Source organism: Nanorana parkeri, unplaced genomic scaffold (assembly GCF_000935625.1).
Source record: "Nanorana parkeri isolate BGI_ZX_2015 unplaced genomic scaffold, ASM93562v1 scaffold1163, whole genome shotgun sequence".
NCBI classification, from domain to species: Eukaryota; Metazoa; Chordata; class Amphibia; order Anura; family Dicroglossidae; genus Nanorana; species Nanorana parkeri.
This window is the reverse complement of record NW_017307431.1, coordinates 74140-90706: the sequence shown is the minus strand read 5'-3', so window position 1 is coordinate 90706 and position 16567 is coordinate 74140. Positions and strand designations below refer to the sequence as shown.

Below are 16567 nucleotides of genomic sequence, written 5' to 3'. Positions count from 1 at the left end.
ATGGGGCGTGCATGTATTGTGGAACCTGGCCTTGGGGCGGGGCTAGTTAAAAATTTTTTTTTACTGTTTCTTTATTTTTATTTAATTCTTCTTATTTTTGTACATTTTTATTTGTTTAATTTTTTAATCAATTTAATTTTTTTAGATTTTTTTAATCTTTTTACTTTTACTTTTTTATAATTTACTTTTTTATAATTTTTATCTTATTGTTTGCACACTACGGAGCCGGTGGGCGAAGTTCCGCCGCCGGGACACCTCACACCGGCGCCTCGCAACTTCCCCACAAGGTCACCGCTGCCGCCCCTCGGCGCTCTGCAGCTCCGAGGCCGGGCCTCGGTGGCCTTGTGGGAAATCCGGGCCTGCAAGTACTAAAGCATGGGCCCAATCTGCTTGTCCCTCGTGGAACAAAAAATAATCTTAACTAAAGCCCTATTTAACAGGCTGAGAAGTGCTTCTCATTGGTCAGCGCGGTCAGGTGACGGCGCATACCAAGTGCTCACAATTTGTGAGTGTGATTCAGAATACATGGCACAGGGCTGCACTGGACGGCAGTACATGGTACAGATTGCACACCCTTACCGAAAGGTAAATATAGGGGGAGTGACCTTACCCTTTAATGCACATTGTGCGTGTTGGAGAGCGCTGCTGCCCCACTACCACAGTATGGCACACAGTGGAATGGGGGCAGCACTCAGCGCACACACAATGCCCTACATGTGCATTTATTTGCATGCAGATGACGGGGTTGGTTTTAATTTTTTACATTTTGATTTTATTTATTTTTTACTTTTTCATATTTTTATTTATATTATCTTTTAGTTTTTAAATTTGAAAATTGTAATAAATTTTTACTTTGATATTACTTCGTATTGGGCAAGCAGGGTTAAATGTAGAAAAAACACATGCCGACACCCGGAACTGCATGTCACAGGCGTCAGACAACAGTAATTCCTCACCCCTGACTTATTACCTGCGGCAAAGCTTTTTTTTTTTTTTTTTTTTGTTAACATGGTGCAGGAATTGTACAATGGGATGTAGAACAGTAATGACCTGACCTTTACCCATTCATATAAGATGATTGTTGACTTTTTACAGTCAGATTAGGAAGTTATTGTATGTCTTTGGGCAGTCTGCCACCTCCGAGAGACGCTCGTAAACAAGTGAGCATAGGGAATTTATTCTTTGAGAGCTTTGGGTCTGATTTGTTATTTTAAGTTTATATGTTTTTTATGTTTTTCAAGGTACCTGAGAGAACTTTCTCAGTTGCTGTTGCCTTACTATAGCCAAGAGTAATATAAATTGTAAAATAAAGAGACAAATGTAATTTTATAAACTTTTTATATTTTTATTCATTTTTTATTAAATAATTTTTTTTAACATTACTTTTAGGGGCTTTGTGGAAATATTGGGGGTCTCAACAGACCCCTGATATTTCCATTTTAAAATAGAAAGAGAGATTGAGAACACAAAGTCCTTAATCTCTCTTTTTCTGTGTCCCCTGTTATCAATAAACAGGAATCCTCTGAGTGTTCTAGTTCATTGATAACTTGAGGACAGAGTATGTTTACTTTAACTACAACTTTGAATGAATGGGGGTGATGTAGATCACTTCCCATTCATTCATATATAGTTAGGGTATAGTTAACATACCATGTCCTCAATTATCTACAAACACTCAACGATCACTGATCACAGTATGTGTACCTTGCTCTTCTCTCTGACATGCTGTCACAGGAGGCTGATCGAACGGTGTAGAGAGGAGAGCCCAGCCTCCTGTGACAGCGCGGCTTGTCTCCGCCCCCACACCGCCCTGCTGCTCTGTGATAGGAGACTGAGCGGTGTGGGAGGAGAGACGCCGACCGCTCGCAGCGCTCGGCAGGCTGTCACACTGTCACACTTTCTCTCCTCCCCGCTGGCACACAGAGCAGCGCCCAGTGGGGAGGAAAGAAAGCAGGGATGCGCCGATGTATCGGCAGTAAAATGGCACTTTCGGCATTGTGCCAAAAGTTCAATTCTTAGCCGATATGTTTCGGCGGCTGATATATCGGTGCATCCCTAGTTTTGGCTTTTAACTTCCAGACAGTGTTATGTCAGCCTGTGCTGTTTTTAAAGAGCTAACTTGACATCACTTTTGCCCAGAAATGTATATGGTTGTCCTTGTTCTAAGGCCTTCCTATAGACCTCTTAAAAGGCAGAATAAGGGACAATCTGCAGGAAGTTCAGCATTTTTTTCATAAAGAATTTTCAGGCTAGGTTCAGACCTGAGCGACACCTGGGATGCATGATCGTATGCTAGTGCACACAGCGGTCGCCGCACGGCTCCATTGATTTAAATGGGGTTACATTCGCGCTGCGACACACAGCTTTTTTGAATCATGTTTAATTGCACGGGCGGAATCGCAGCGGGAAACCGCTTGATCCGCACAGCGTGACGGGTGCCATTCGAAAATAATGGCACCCACAGCGCAATAAGCTGTGGTGGGCGACTCGATGACCGACTGGCAATCCGTGCGATTTTGTGCACGATTGCTGCGCAGTCAGGAGTCATCCAGGTGTGAACCTAGCCTGAAAGTTAAATCTGTATTATTATTAAAAATAATTTTAAAAAACGGATATATAAAGTACACAATGAGATGACAGATGACAATATCATATGAACTACAAAGACAGTGCCAAACATGAGACAGATTATGTTAAAATCAAGTCTGATTATAGAGGCAATATTACACGTTTGAAATATTGGGTGATGGCATAAAATATTAAATGTTTGGAAAAATCTAATTAACCCCTTCACCACCCATGACGGGATCACAGTAGAAGCGATTCTGGTGACTTAGCTGTTGCTAGATCGCATCTACGATCCACCGTGTTTCCCGAGCTCCGCGGCCCTTCCTACGGGTCCAGAACCGGCATCACGGGTGTCAGGAGTGACGCATATTACATCACTTCCGGTCCCTGAGCTGTCATTGCTGGGCTCCTGGAGCCCAGCAATAAGCTATTGAAGTGCGATCTGCAGTTTAATAGCTTATTTAGAATGGAAAGGTGATACTAGGGGTCTTTTGGACCTCCAGTATCACCTTTAAAGAGTATCTGTCACCACCAATCTGCTATCACATGGGGGGCTTGTAAGCCCCCTATGTGATAGCAATTAAAGTTAAAAAAAGTTTTTAAAATAGTAAATGTAAATATAATGTAAACATTTTTTTTAAGTCCCCCCCACCCCTGTCAGCACGCATGTCGTCATGTAAGCACGTGTCTGGTGCGCTTATGTATGAAAACGTCGATTGTGCTACACATGTTGGCTATCACCGCACACACCAGAGTGAGAGCAATAATTCTTTATGCGCATCTCTAAACTGATGACCTTTGGGGGCTTTTAAAGCGTCGTCTATGGACTTTTTGGGGTACTGCATTCTGTTTGTTTTACAGACGCACACAATTTTTAACTTAGCCATGTTGGTTATCTATTTACTTGTTGTAGCCTCATCTTTTATATTTTATCTAAAACAAATGGGTATTTCATTGTGTTTTGGGGCATTTAAGTGCATTTTTAAATACATTTTGGGTTTTCATAGAGTTGCACTAATATCGTGCAATGGGGTTTGGGGGTATGAAGTAATTTTCAGGCCTGAAACATGGGTGCAAAAAACAAAACAAAAAGTCCTTACAGTATCAGTCGATAATCTAATGTCTGTGAACATCTTTAGGCTGGGTTCATGAGTGTGGCTCGGGGTTACCGCTTTGTTAACCCCGATCCACACTCGGGAATACCAATGGAAATGCGCGGAAAAACGCCCAAAGGAGCTCCTGTACTACTTTGAGCGTAGGGCGTTTTTCAGGGCGTTCCTACTCGCTGAAATACCCGCAGGTGGGAACCATGCCCATAGGAAAGTATGGGATTTCACTTGCTGGGCGTTTTAAAGCGTGTCGATCAGCGTTGTAAAACGCCCTGGTGTGAACCAGGCCTTAATCCCATTCAAACTTGATAGCCGCAGTGCCGGCTTATCCATAACCAGCGAGTACATCCAGCCCATTAGAAGTGTGCTACGGAAAGCATCATAACAGGAGTTATAGTCACACTAAACTCAGGAGTTCAATCTAGAAAATTGCATTCGCGTACCCTAACTGTTATCAGATATGCATCTTACTTGTGTATCACTCGGATTCTCAAATCATCTCTGAATTGGTGCTGACAATGTCCTTCCCTGTGGAGGGTGGCTACTTTTATTCCCCGTGGTCCTTGTGTGTATTATAAAGTAGTCACCACTCCAAGCTCGCTCCCAGGATGGACTACAATGTCACGTTTAATTTACTAAATTGTATTGAAATTAGTCTATTATGGTAGCGAGCTTGTAACACTGGCTACACAACAACACACACAGGGACCATGGGGAACAAAAGTAGCCCCCCTCCAGAAGGAAGGACAGTGTCAACACCAATTCAGAGATGATTTCAGGATTTACAGCCGAGTGATACACATATAAGATACCTCGGGGAGAATTTATCATGGCAATTGCGAGTGTTTGAACTTGCACGGAATATATTTGATGCACTTTGCACCACATTGATGTTGCTTGTGTAATGTTCATAAACGAGGTTTAATAGACTCCAGGATAGAAGACTCGTAACTTCAGGCAAAAAGCTTAACTGTCGCTTCTTGAAGTGGTCACGGGGGCTTCTTAAGTTGTGATTGTTTTGTTAGGTGATGCTCCAGTTTCGGGCAGCCGCAGGACAAGTGCAGATGTAAACCGTTGCGAACTTTCGCAAAATACGTGCAATTGGAAAAATAGTGCAAGCTCTGTTCAAAATAGGTGCACATGGTTAAAGGAGCGACTAAACAGATTTGCACATTTAAAAAAAAAAAAATTATCTAATAGGCTAAAACTGACGCAATTGCTATGATAAATTCCCCCCATTGTTAAAGGAGAACTATGGGGTTAAGGCTTTTCCCCATAGTTCTCCTTAGGGTAACGGGAGGACACAAACTAGCGTCCTCCCGTCACCCTAGGCTCAGTATACGGCGAGCTGTATACTGAGATGCCGCAGCGGATCCTGACAATTGTGCCGGGATCCGCTCAGCTGAATAAGTGACAGCTGGCTCTGCCTATCTAGAGGCAGAGCCAGATGTACCCGCCCCCTCTCCCGTCCGTTCCGCCAGTCAGCGCTGGCGGATCGGAACGGGGAATCCATCCCCTCCTTTGTCACGGCAGAGAGCCGTGACAGGATCGAGAAGTGAGCGAGCGCCGGTATGTGTTCGCTCACCTCCCGATCTACTAAGCCGACCTGTGACGGTCTCATTGTCACATTGTCTCCTTTAAATAGTTAAAATGTATTTGTAAGATTGAACTCCTGCGTATAGTGTCACTTTAATGAACTTGTGATCACTGTGCACAGCTATAATATAATGAACATGCTTTATATTAATGTCCTGATTGGTCATTTGCCTGATGGCCTGGTTCTGGCTGGCCGGTGTTATCTACTTGCCTGGTGGCTCTGTAAACTCTGGATTCTGTAGTTTAAGGGCCTGTTCACATGAGTTCCAGGCCCGGATCAGGTGCGGATCAGCAGTGCTGTGCGTTTTTGCTGTGTTTTGGATGGATTCCATAAAAAAAAATAAAAAAAATTTGGGGGCTGTCAGTATATTAGCTGCAGTGCAGTGCGTTTTTGATGCGTTTTGCGTTTCCTGACCGTACAAAATGTGACATGCAGTATTTTTCTGTCGTAACCTGAACGGACTGCGCACGTGAGAACTGTAGCCCATAAAACACATAGGGATACATTGGGATGCATTTTTAGTGCAGGAGCGTATGGATCAGGTCAGCACAGAAAACTGACGTGTGAACAGGCCCTAATGGTATTCTGTCTCATTCTATGTTCTAGCATGCGATCGAGCGTCACGGCTCTGTGACAGGAGATCAAAGTGAGTTCAGTACACGAACTCCCTTTGATCTCCTCTCAGTCCCCGAATTATGTGGATTGGAGCAACATTGACCATATTTATTCCCAGATAATTTTTGTACAAGTCTTTCTGAATTAATAAAACTGGTTGGATGACCAATGAAACGTCTTCAAGAAAAATACAGCAAGTCCAGTTGCCTTGACTTATTTTTTTTACAGATATGCTAACATGCATTTCCCAACATGCACCGTATGTGCTAGAACAGTGGTTCTCAACCTGTGTAACCTCGGGACCCACATGTTTGCTTGTGGAGCAATGTTGCTCCAATCCACATAATCTGTTAATCGCAATCAGGTGTTGATTGCATTTGCATAAATAAACCCAGCAATACACTGAGGCAACAACTGGTTCACCCAAAAGACCCAACGCCAAAACACAAGATGAACAACATTGTGTATGCAGTCCAGTGCAGTGAGGAGTGCTCAGAATTGTATGTCGGTGAAACAAAACAGCAGCTACACCAGCGTATGGCACAGCATAGGAGAGCCAAACCCTCTGGTCAGGATTTGGCATTATACCTACATCTAAAGGAAAAAGGTAATTCATTTGAAGACAGTCAAGTACGTATCCTAGAAAGGGAGGAGGACTGGTTTAATAGAGGTGTGACAGAGGCCATTTATGTAAAAATGGAGAAGCCAAGCTTGAGTAGAGGTGGGGGGCTGGTTAATAACACCACCTAGACTCCGAATATGCAATATGTGGATTAGAGCAACATTCACCATATTTATTCCCAGATAATTTTTGTACAAGTCATTCTGAATTGAGAAAGCTGGTTGGATGACCAGTGAAACGTCTTCAAGAAAAATACAGCAAGTCCAGTTGCCTTGACTTATGTTTTACAGATATACCATGACCGGGATGAATGAGAACCTTCACAGACATGTGTTGGCATGCTTTCCCTCTTTATATTTGTAAAGAAGACCTGTGGTGTAGATAAATCTATTGGCCTGCTATTGCTGACCTGTTTTCTAAAATGCTATTTGCCTGGCTGACCTTGGCTTCGATGTCTTCTGATCCGGGAGAAACCTGCCGCAGCCAGTTCAGGTTTCAGTAAACGCCCAGATGATCATTCTTCTACCATCTAAGCCAGGAACGTGTAAAGTGTTGGGGACATTAGATTTGTGCGACGGCCAGGAAAGGAGCATTTTCAGCCTAGTAGTGGCAGTCTCCATATGTTTCAGGACAGGTTTCCTTTCAGATGCTGAAGAACAATTGAGGAGAAGTGCACGTCTCCTTTTATCTGTGACAACACTATAATCACACACACATTACAATCTGATTGTACAATTTCCCTTGCAGCTACCAACAACGATGCAGTGCCAGGACCGGCCGGGCTAGATACAAATTGGATAGATTAGGGCCTACATCGACTTTATACACCTAAAGTCAGATTGTAATGTGTAAGGTGACCCTAAGGGAGTCATTTTTATGGGAGTGATGGAGTCGGGAGAGTAGTGATGTCCTGCCCATCCTCCTCCTAGTTTTGGGGATCTGATACTGGCAAGATGAGGGAAGAGCTTTCTTCATGTAGAGCGCCCCCCGCCCGTGTGGAGGATGTATAACCTCTCCTCACATAATGGTCCGTCTACCCGGTGCAGTAACTTTGTGAGAGAATACAGTTATACAGAAAACGTATGGTTTCATAGACACATTCTGAATGTGGAATGTAGAGCTGCGGGGGACTGATTCTGATAGGGAATTCCTTTCACACCCAGGGACACATAGGGGAACTCCTAGTGGTCAAATGTCAAGTTTACACATTCTGAAGAGAATTTATCATTTCTGGAGCAGCTGTGCATGGCAAACAATCAACTTCTCTCTTTTATTTTCAAACCTTAACTGAGCAAACTAAACAGGGAAGCTGATTGGTTGCCATGGGCAACTGCTGCAGATTTTGTCGGCTCCAGTTTTGATAAATCGCCCTCTCTGAGTATTAGAAAGTCGACAGCAGGGCACTGGCATTCTACCTCATCCATTCAGAAGTATTTTGTATTCTTTTTCACAGAATGTAAGGTGTTCTGTGAATGGAGGAAGCATGAATAGACATTCCAATCTGCCCCCTATCCAATCACAGAACACCATGCAGTGGGGCTGCTGCTGAAGCGCTTGTTTAGGTCTAGGGTACCTGGGTAAGGGCCCGTTTGCGCTACCTCTGTGCGGTACAGTGTGGGAGGGGTGTTGGGGTGCTATTAAAATGAGTGACATGCAAACACAACCTCCTGCCCACAGTGTGATCGGCCGCACGGCAACGCACAGTATTTGCGGTACTGTGCACAGAGATGTTGTGAACGGGCCCTTACCCAGGTACCCTAGACCTAAACAAGCGGTTCAGCAGCAGCAGCCCCACTGCATGGTGTTCTGTGAATGGAGGAAGGATAAATAGACATCCCAATCTGCAACCCCATCCAATCACAGAACACCAAGCAGCGGGGCTGCTGCTGAACTTCTTGTTTAGGTTACCTGGGTAAGGGCTCGTTCACACTATCTCTGTGCGTTAGTGTGGGAGGTGTGTTGCATCCCATTCGTTTGAATGGCACCCCAAACACACCCTCCTGCCCACAGTGTGATTGGCCGCACTGCAACGCACAGCATTTGCGGTACCGTGCACAGAGATGGTGTGAACAGGCCCTCAAGGACTTTACTTGCCTAATCCCAGCTCCTGCAGACTCCAGGGCCCAGCACCCACAGCCTGCCCCCTTACGCTCCAGTGGTCGGAGGCATGAGGACATCACCACATGTAGTGCAGAGCCCATAGCCCTGTGTTATACATGCTGACTTCACTATTTTCTAATTCACTAACCACTAATCTATCACTGTTTAGGCTGGCAATTTTCAGCCCGGCTCCTTCATCAAAACTCGACTCAAAAAGCTACTTGTTAGAATATAATGTTGCTGACAGCAGCACTCGGCAGAAATTCAAGTAGTGTATGGTCAGAGTAATACCTGTGTATTGATATGATTATGGGGCTGACCTTCCAATGACATTACATTTCTGGTATAGAACTAATTGGTGGGCTCTTAGACTGTAAGATCGTTTGGGCAGGGTCCTCCTCACCTACTGTTTCTGTATGCTAATGATGCTTGTCAGTGTTTTTTACTTGTCTAAGGGCCAGTTCACACCATACGCAGTTGTGATGCAGTCCGTTTATTTGACTGCTGCAGTTAAAATACATCACAATGCTTTCCTATGGGCTTTCTTGTGCCTAATTCACACTGCAATGGTGTGGATTAAGCACAAGAAAGCCCATAGGAAAGCATTGTGATGTATTTTGACTGCAGCAGTCAAATAAACGGACTGCATTACAACTGCATATGGTGTGAACTGGCCCTAAATGATTGTACAGCGCTGCAGAATATGTTGGCGCTATATAATTAATTGTAATTGTAGTAAAGTTTATAGAAAATAATTCACCTGTTGAATAAAAATAAGAAGCTTTTCTCAGGCAGCATTTATGTATCATATAAACGACCTCTTGTATCAGTATTATGTGATTGAATAATGTCGCCTCTCCTTTCATTTTGTAGGGGGCATTGATCAGTCTGTCCTTAAGGAACTTCCTCCTGAATTGGTAGCAGAAATCGAGTCATCGATGCCACTCTGTGAACGTGTAAAAATGAACAAACGCAAACGCAGCACTGTAAATGAGAAGCCGAAATATGCAGAAATTAGCTCTGAGGAAGACAATGCAAGCGAAGAAGAATTTGAACGTGAGTATTCAGCTGCCTTCCTATAAATCCTAAGAAGAACTATAAACTTGTGGGAAGGCATATTTATGTTGTTGCATTGGCTATGAAAAAACAGTGACCTTGTTTACTTCTGCTAATGATACCTTTAAAAAGCCCCATGTCTAAACTCACATCTGTCCTGGACAGTAAAGCAGGTTATCTTCTATTGTATCACTAGATTGTATTCCTCCCTACTTATTAGTGACTTCTAAGAGGAGTGGCCACTTACAGGTCCTTAATGTGTATTGATAATATTTATCTCATCTTTGCTGGCCTTATAATACTAGTCACCTGGTTGTTATATTACAGTATTACTAAAGGCTAGGTGCTTTTTTACCTGCAGAGAGTACATTCTCTGCATTAAGATCAAAACCGCCCAGTACCTTTCTGTAACCCCCAATCGCGCACACACACACACACACACACACGTGCTGTCAGTTGTCTCCTCCACCGGGACCGGGAAGATTCTCTGCTTTCCCTGAACTTCCTGGGGAAGGGTACTGAAGGCAGAAGAGCCATAGGTCAAAGTGTGACTGTGGGAGCGGGGGACATGGCTTGCGGTGTGTGCAGAGTCTATGGACACATATAGTGAGCTGCGGGAATGGAACACGCATGGATGTCTCCTCAGCAGGCGGCTAGCTGATGGAGACACTCGCACAAAGGGAGAGAGGGTGGGCTAGCGATTTGGGGACAACTAGAGAATGAGGTAACTAAAATGTTTAAAGAAGAAATAAAAAGCATTTAAATCAAGTCTGGTCCTCATAATAATGTCACTTTAACCCACTGGTTGGCTTTAATACTTCAGTCACTGACCTGGCAAGTAAGCGTAAACTTAGAAGTAATTCCCTGCACCCTATTCTGAGCCGGTGGCTTAAAATGTTCAAGCCTTAGTAACATCTAAACAGTCAGCTAGCATTTTCCGAAGGAGATTTCTGCAAAGGCCATCTCCATTTTTCTTTAATGGCAATTGATCTGTATTGTTTTTTTTGCTGACATGAAGATACTTTTTTACTTGTGGCTACATTTAATGCAGATCGTTTTTTAGCAGATCACGTTCACAGTTCCTTAGAAAGATGTACTCGGTTTGAATTAAATATAATGAAATACTCATTTTGAATTAAAGCGCTGCGCAAACTGCTGGCGCTATATTAATCCTGTATAATAAAAATATTGTTATAAGCGTAGTAAATTTGTAAAAGAGCTGTATGCAACATGATGGAACCTATAGTTACTTCTTACAACCCTTTCTGTCATTCCTTGCGGGACACCTCATTGCCGGCAGTTTTTGCCCTACAATCAGAAATATTTATTTTGCTTAGACAACCATTACCTTTTTGTTAAATACCTTCCTCTTTATTTTCATTTGAATAAAGTGGACAGAGGTTGGAGCCATTGTCAGGTTTTTATTGGTATCTATGTCCCTGTCCCTCTGGGAGTCGTGCCTGTGGCTTGCAATGCCTTATGGTATTTGTAGTCTCAGCACAGCTGGAGAGCCAAGGTTGCCTACCCCTGTCCTAGACACAAGAATAGGGTATACATCTCTCCATTGAGGCCACAAGCCAGCATAAAACTGGAGAGTATTTTTAACCTTTACCCACTCTGTCATAAAAAGAAAAAAAAGGCTGGAGTTGGGCTTTAGGTAAAATCTGGCTGGTGTGGTGTTGCTTTGTATATCATACTTACTGTTGATGCTGCTTTATTAGCTTAGCCTAAAAATTATAATTGTGCAATAGGTTTACAAAACTTTAACACAAAGATGCGGCTCTCTGATTCGGTCATGTGATTGTATTTTTCAAATCTCATTGGACTTGGCTGAGTATATTTAACCTGGTGTTTTAGCTTTGAGAAATACACTTATTGTGTCTTGTTTCTAACATCCACTGCATGTATAAAATACTGTTTTCTATTGTTTCAGCCTCTAAAAAAAGACACAAAAAAGAAAAAGCAGACCAGGAATGGAAATTCGAAGAACGTGAAAGGAGAAGTTCTGGTGATCATAGGCGCGGAGGTAACGACAGGCGCAGTACTCGCTACAGAGAACGCAGTCCAGAAGATTCTGACATGGACGACTCTCCACCACCTCCAAGTCTAAGCGAAGGCAAGATTGCATGCTTGTTTTCTGTGTGGTGTTCACTGAGATGAAACACCCCTTTTTACCACTGTGTAACCAATGGTGGGGTGCAAATGAATCCATTGTAACAAAGTGTAGCTTTTCTTTTTTTCTTTTTAAATGGTCTAAGGCCCCGTTCACATTGAGCGATTTATCGCGTGGTAATTCCCACGATATCGCAGCTATTTACCGCGCGATATCGCTCTTCAATGCATCTCAATGGGGCAAAGGGTCCTGCTGTCGCGGGTCGTGTGTCGCTACAGCAGGACCCTTTTTGGAGCGGATTTTGCCGCGATTCTCGCTTGCTCAATGCAAGCATTTGCGCGATATCGGGGCCCAAGGGAGAGGGGTTAGACTGTCAAGTTTTTTTTTTTTTTTTTTAATTGTCTGTGTTTCCATTGGGGAGATTTACTACTCTGTTTGTCCTGATGACTATTGTCATTGAAACAAAGTCGTGTACACAATGGATTTATCCCCAGAATGAAAGGTAAGGGATAATCTTCTAATGGAGATACCTGTTCCTGGGACAACTGTCTAAAAAGGCAATACCTGTTGATGCTCTGGGACAGAAAGTGAAGCTGGGATTTCCACAATGGTGTGCACATGACAAAAAAATGAACTGACAGGGTTTTTAATCCTTCCCAACTCTATCCAAAACTGGTTAAAAAAAATCAAAAAAAGTTTTTGCTGTACATACAGTTGAATGAAAAGTATTGGCCGTTTTCTTGTAACATTACCAGAAATAGATGTAATAGATTTTAGAGGTATAATATTGAAAGCAGACCAGAATATAATAGTAATAATCCTGTTGTTATTTTCCTTTTAGTGGCTCGGAAGATAAAGAAGAAAGAACGGCAGAAAAAGAGGAAAGCTTATGAGCCCAAGCTGACACCTGAAGGTAAAGATATAGAAATGGAACGCTAGGTTTTTTTCAAAAGGCTTTTCATAAGATTTTGGTTCTGTGTGACCGATTCAACTGAGAAATAGTTTTTTGAGCTGGAAATGTTTGCATAGCTTGTGTTGTGCCAGATAAAAAATTGTCTTTACAAGGTCCGAGATGTGCTGCTGCAACATAATGGGGCTGGAATGTTTTAAAAACCAAAAAGCGAAAACTGATTTACAAACGTAATGTGGCGAGGTGACAGATGTTTCCCAGTGCAGTTTATAATTTTTTTTTCTTTTGCGTCTTTCAGAAATGATGGATTCCTCAACCTTTAAGAGATTTTCATCAGCAGTAGAAAATATTTTGGAGAACTTGGAAGATATGGATTTCACAACATTTGGTATGATCTAGTGTGTGCATAATTTGTGTGCTTCCGAAACAATTTCCTAATGCTACTAAGTCATCGGTAACAATTATTTTCTCTCTAATGGCACTTGATATTGGGTGACAGACACAGGCACAATAGCATGGGAAGGAAACCCACAGAGGAGCCAGTATTTCTAGTTAGGGTCTGTTAACAGGGCTGCATTGTGTAACATGTCTCTGTTGCCTCTTATTACAGGAGATGATGAGGAGATCCCAGCAGATCTTCTTCTAGGCAAACATCAGCTCAATGAACTGGGCAGTGAATCTGCTAAAATTAAAGCTATGGGCATCATGAATAAGGTAAAGTTAGACCACATAAGTTACTTATTTGCTATACATTTGTTACCCCAGAGTTTTGTGTTGTAACACTTTGTATTTTTATCATTCTGACAGATCTCTTCTGAAAAACTGGTCAAATTACTGGGAATTCTCGAGAAGAATATCCAGGATGGTTCAAAGCTGTCATCTATGCTGAACCATGTAAGTGTAATCGCTGTAATAATGGTAAATTAGCTCTTGATAAAGCTCCTATAGTCTGCACAGAGTACCATTAACTGTAACCTGGTAGCACACAAGGCTTGACTGACTTATTCCAGCAAATGTAGGCACAGCTGTGAAGTAATACGAGGGAGAATCAAAAAGCAAAGGCAAAATAAATGTTGATAACTTTAATGGACGTAACTGTGAGCACTTGTACATATCACTCTTCCATATAGTCCCCGTGCAAGATGATGCACTTGTCGTATCATTCACCTAGCTTCTGTATTCCTGCAGAGAAGAAGCTTTTCAGCTTCTGCTGAAGCCAGGTGTGTACCATTTCCTTCATCTGATGTGAACCTGCCACTATGGAGTGCCTCCTTTCTTTTGCTCTCCTGGTCATGGGGGAGCACCCGTCTTGTCCCCTGTGACCGTTCTCTCAAGGATACTGCAAACTTTTTCATATCGTCTCAAGGACTGGGTCGCAACCTCCACACGCAGTTGCTTTGCAGAGCAGTAAGCGGTTTGGGAACCCATCGTGCACAGACTTTCCTGTATCCCAAGTCATCATGTACTATGGCAAATGCAAATATCCACTAGTTTACCTCCCACTGCCCAAAGCATGAGCACTATGGCATGTTCTTCGATGGTGCAATCTCTCAACGGAGCGCCCATGTTTCTACCACTCGACTAGTCTGAGCGCTGTACTGCGCATGGTTGAACTATCCAACAGGCTATGTAAATATGCTGCATTGTGTAAGCTTCTGTCCTGGTTACTGCGTAATTTATAAGCTGCCTTTACTTTTTGATTCTCACTCATACTACAAGCATATATAAAGTATGAATTGTGTTTCATTGTATGTATACATGCATAACGTTGTCTCAAATAGAACTATAGTGTAGTTAAAATTATATTATAGTGTATATTCACTGCATGTGAAAAAAATGTGGATCAAGGGTCAGATCCTTTCTGTGGACCTGATTTTAATGTTGACTATAGTGACCGGTCACATTTAAGCTTTCCTTAAATATTTAAAACATTTGAATGTCTGATATTTTGTTCTTTTGGGAACACTTTAGTTTGATCAGTTAAAATAATGTGTTTAATGATAATTGCTATTTCTTAATTTTATTTTTTCTTAAAGAATAGTAGTATAGTTATCTGCTTATAGGTTAAGTGTAATATTTCTAGTTATAAGTAAATTATAAGATTGTCCCAATTCAATGCTTCATGGAGGGAGATCTATAGTTTTTTGTTTTTTTTCCTGTTGACTTGTTTTCTTATAATTTGAAAAGAACACTTAATATTATGTCCTGACATTATTACAAATTGAAGTGGAAAAGAAGAAAACTACTTTTGTTTTAATTATCTCACATTTTCTGTGGGGTTTTTTTGACTCGTAGAACAATGACACAGAAGATGAAGAGAAACTGTGGCGGGATCTGATTATGGAGAGAGTCACAAAGTCAGCTGATTCCTGCTTAACAGCCATCAACATCATGACATCTCCAAGTATGCCTAAGGCAGTGTATATCGAGGATGTGATAGAGCGTGTTCTCCAGTACACTAAGTTCCACCTACAGAACACGCTATATCCACAATACGATCCTGTCTATAGGGTGGATCCTCATGGAGGTGAGCCGCTGTTTTACAATACTCCTTATTGGGTGGTTATTTTAAATATCCACTTAGATTAGTTATACTAAATTTTATGTAAACTTCCCTCACAACAGATGTATTCAGATTTAAAGTTAGAAATGAAGGTGCCAGATTTGTTGATCTTTATGGCAGTATTATGTTCATACTTGACCTTCAAAGAAGTTGTAAGATGTTTGTAATGTTGAATACTTACCTCTTGGTCAAGTGGTGAGTTAAATCTTAGTTCTGGGAGCCACTGCTATCCAACACTTCTAGGTGTGCCTATTAACAAGTCCCTCTCTGGGTCATCCCACCGGCCAGTGCACCATTACAGGACACAATAATGACATAGCAGCTTGCAGATGGAACAACAGTGGTTAGTGGACAGCCTGTATCTGACATGCCCAGAACTGTCCGATAGTAGTGGCACCTGGAGCTCTTCAAGGGTGTGATTTAACTTGGCGCCCTCTGGGGAGTTGGTTAGTATTACAGCTTTTTCTTATTTAAATATTCGCCTTTGTTTTGTTTTTTTCACTTAGCCACAAGATCACTTTACAGAATTGCCATTTTTTATCTTTCTGGTGTCTTTTTCTCTATTTCTAGTGTCTTTCTCTATTTCTAGTGTCTTTCTCTATTTCTAGTGTCTTTCTCTATTTTTAGTGTCTTTCTCTCTTTCTAGTGTCTTTCTCTCTTTCTAGTGTCTTTCTCTCTTTCTAGTGTCTTTCTCTCTTTCTAGTGTCTTTCTCTCTTTCTAGTGTCTTTCTCTCTTTCTAGTGTCTTTCTCTCTTTCTAGTGTCTTTCTCTCTTTCTAGTGTCTTTCTCTCTTTCTAGTGTCTTTCTCTCTTTCTAGTGTCTTTGTTAGTATTGGACATTTATACAAAATATATATTTTATATCTGCATCTATTGTATCTGAAGTTTAAGAATAATTTTTATGAATCCATTTTAGTTTAAGGTAGAGATAAAGTAGTAAATGCTTGGGCTTAAGTTGCTTATTTAAAGTTTTTAGTGGTACTGTTCTGAATGTCCCTCTTGATATGTTTGTTTGCAGGAGGACTAATGAGTTCAAAAGCTAAACGCGCCAAGTGCTCAACGCATAAGCAGAGAGTAATTGTGATGCTCTACAACAAAGTGTGTGATATTGTGGCCAGTTTGTCTGAATTGCTGGAAATTCAGCTGCTTACAGACACAACTATCCTGCAGGTGAAGTGTAACAGGCATAAATGTACTCCATCCCAGAGAGGTTATAATTGGTTGCCTTTAGAATGTGTTAATATCTTATTTTTCCGTATTTACCTCCAGTAGTAACACTGAGCACATGAGTAGGTGGCCAATCATGTTGTGGTAG

At 41.9% G+C, this 16567-nt stretch overlaps 1 protein-coding gene across 5 annotated transcripts in view; it reads left to right on the top strand.

The window, feature by feature from the left end:
- NIPBL (NIPBL, cohesin loading factor) overlaps positions 1–16567 on the top strand; it is a 78630-nt gene that overhangs the window by 24585 nt on the left and 37478 nt on the right. For all 5 annotated transcript variants that reach the window (XM_018568260.1, XM_018568257.1, XM_018568258.1 and 2 more), the window contains 8 exons: positions 9485–9667; positions 11601–11783; positions 12622–12693; positions 12989–13078; positions 13301–13404; positions 13498–13584; positions 14986–15217; positions 16271–16422. In XM_018568260.1, the coding sequence (XP_018423762.1) occupies positions 9485–9667; positions 11601–11783; positions 12622–12693; positions 12989–13078; positions 13301–13404; positions 13498–13584; positions 14986–15217; positions 16271–16422 (1103 nt within the window). The remainder of the gene's footprint in view (positions 1–9484; positions 9668–11600; positions 11784–12621; positions 12694–12988; positions 13079–13300; positions 13405–13497; positions 13585–14985; positions 15218–16270; positions 16423–16567) is intronic.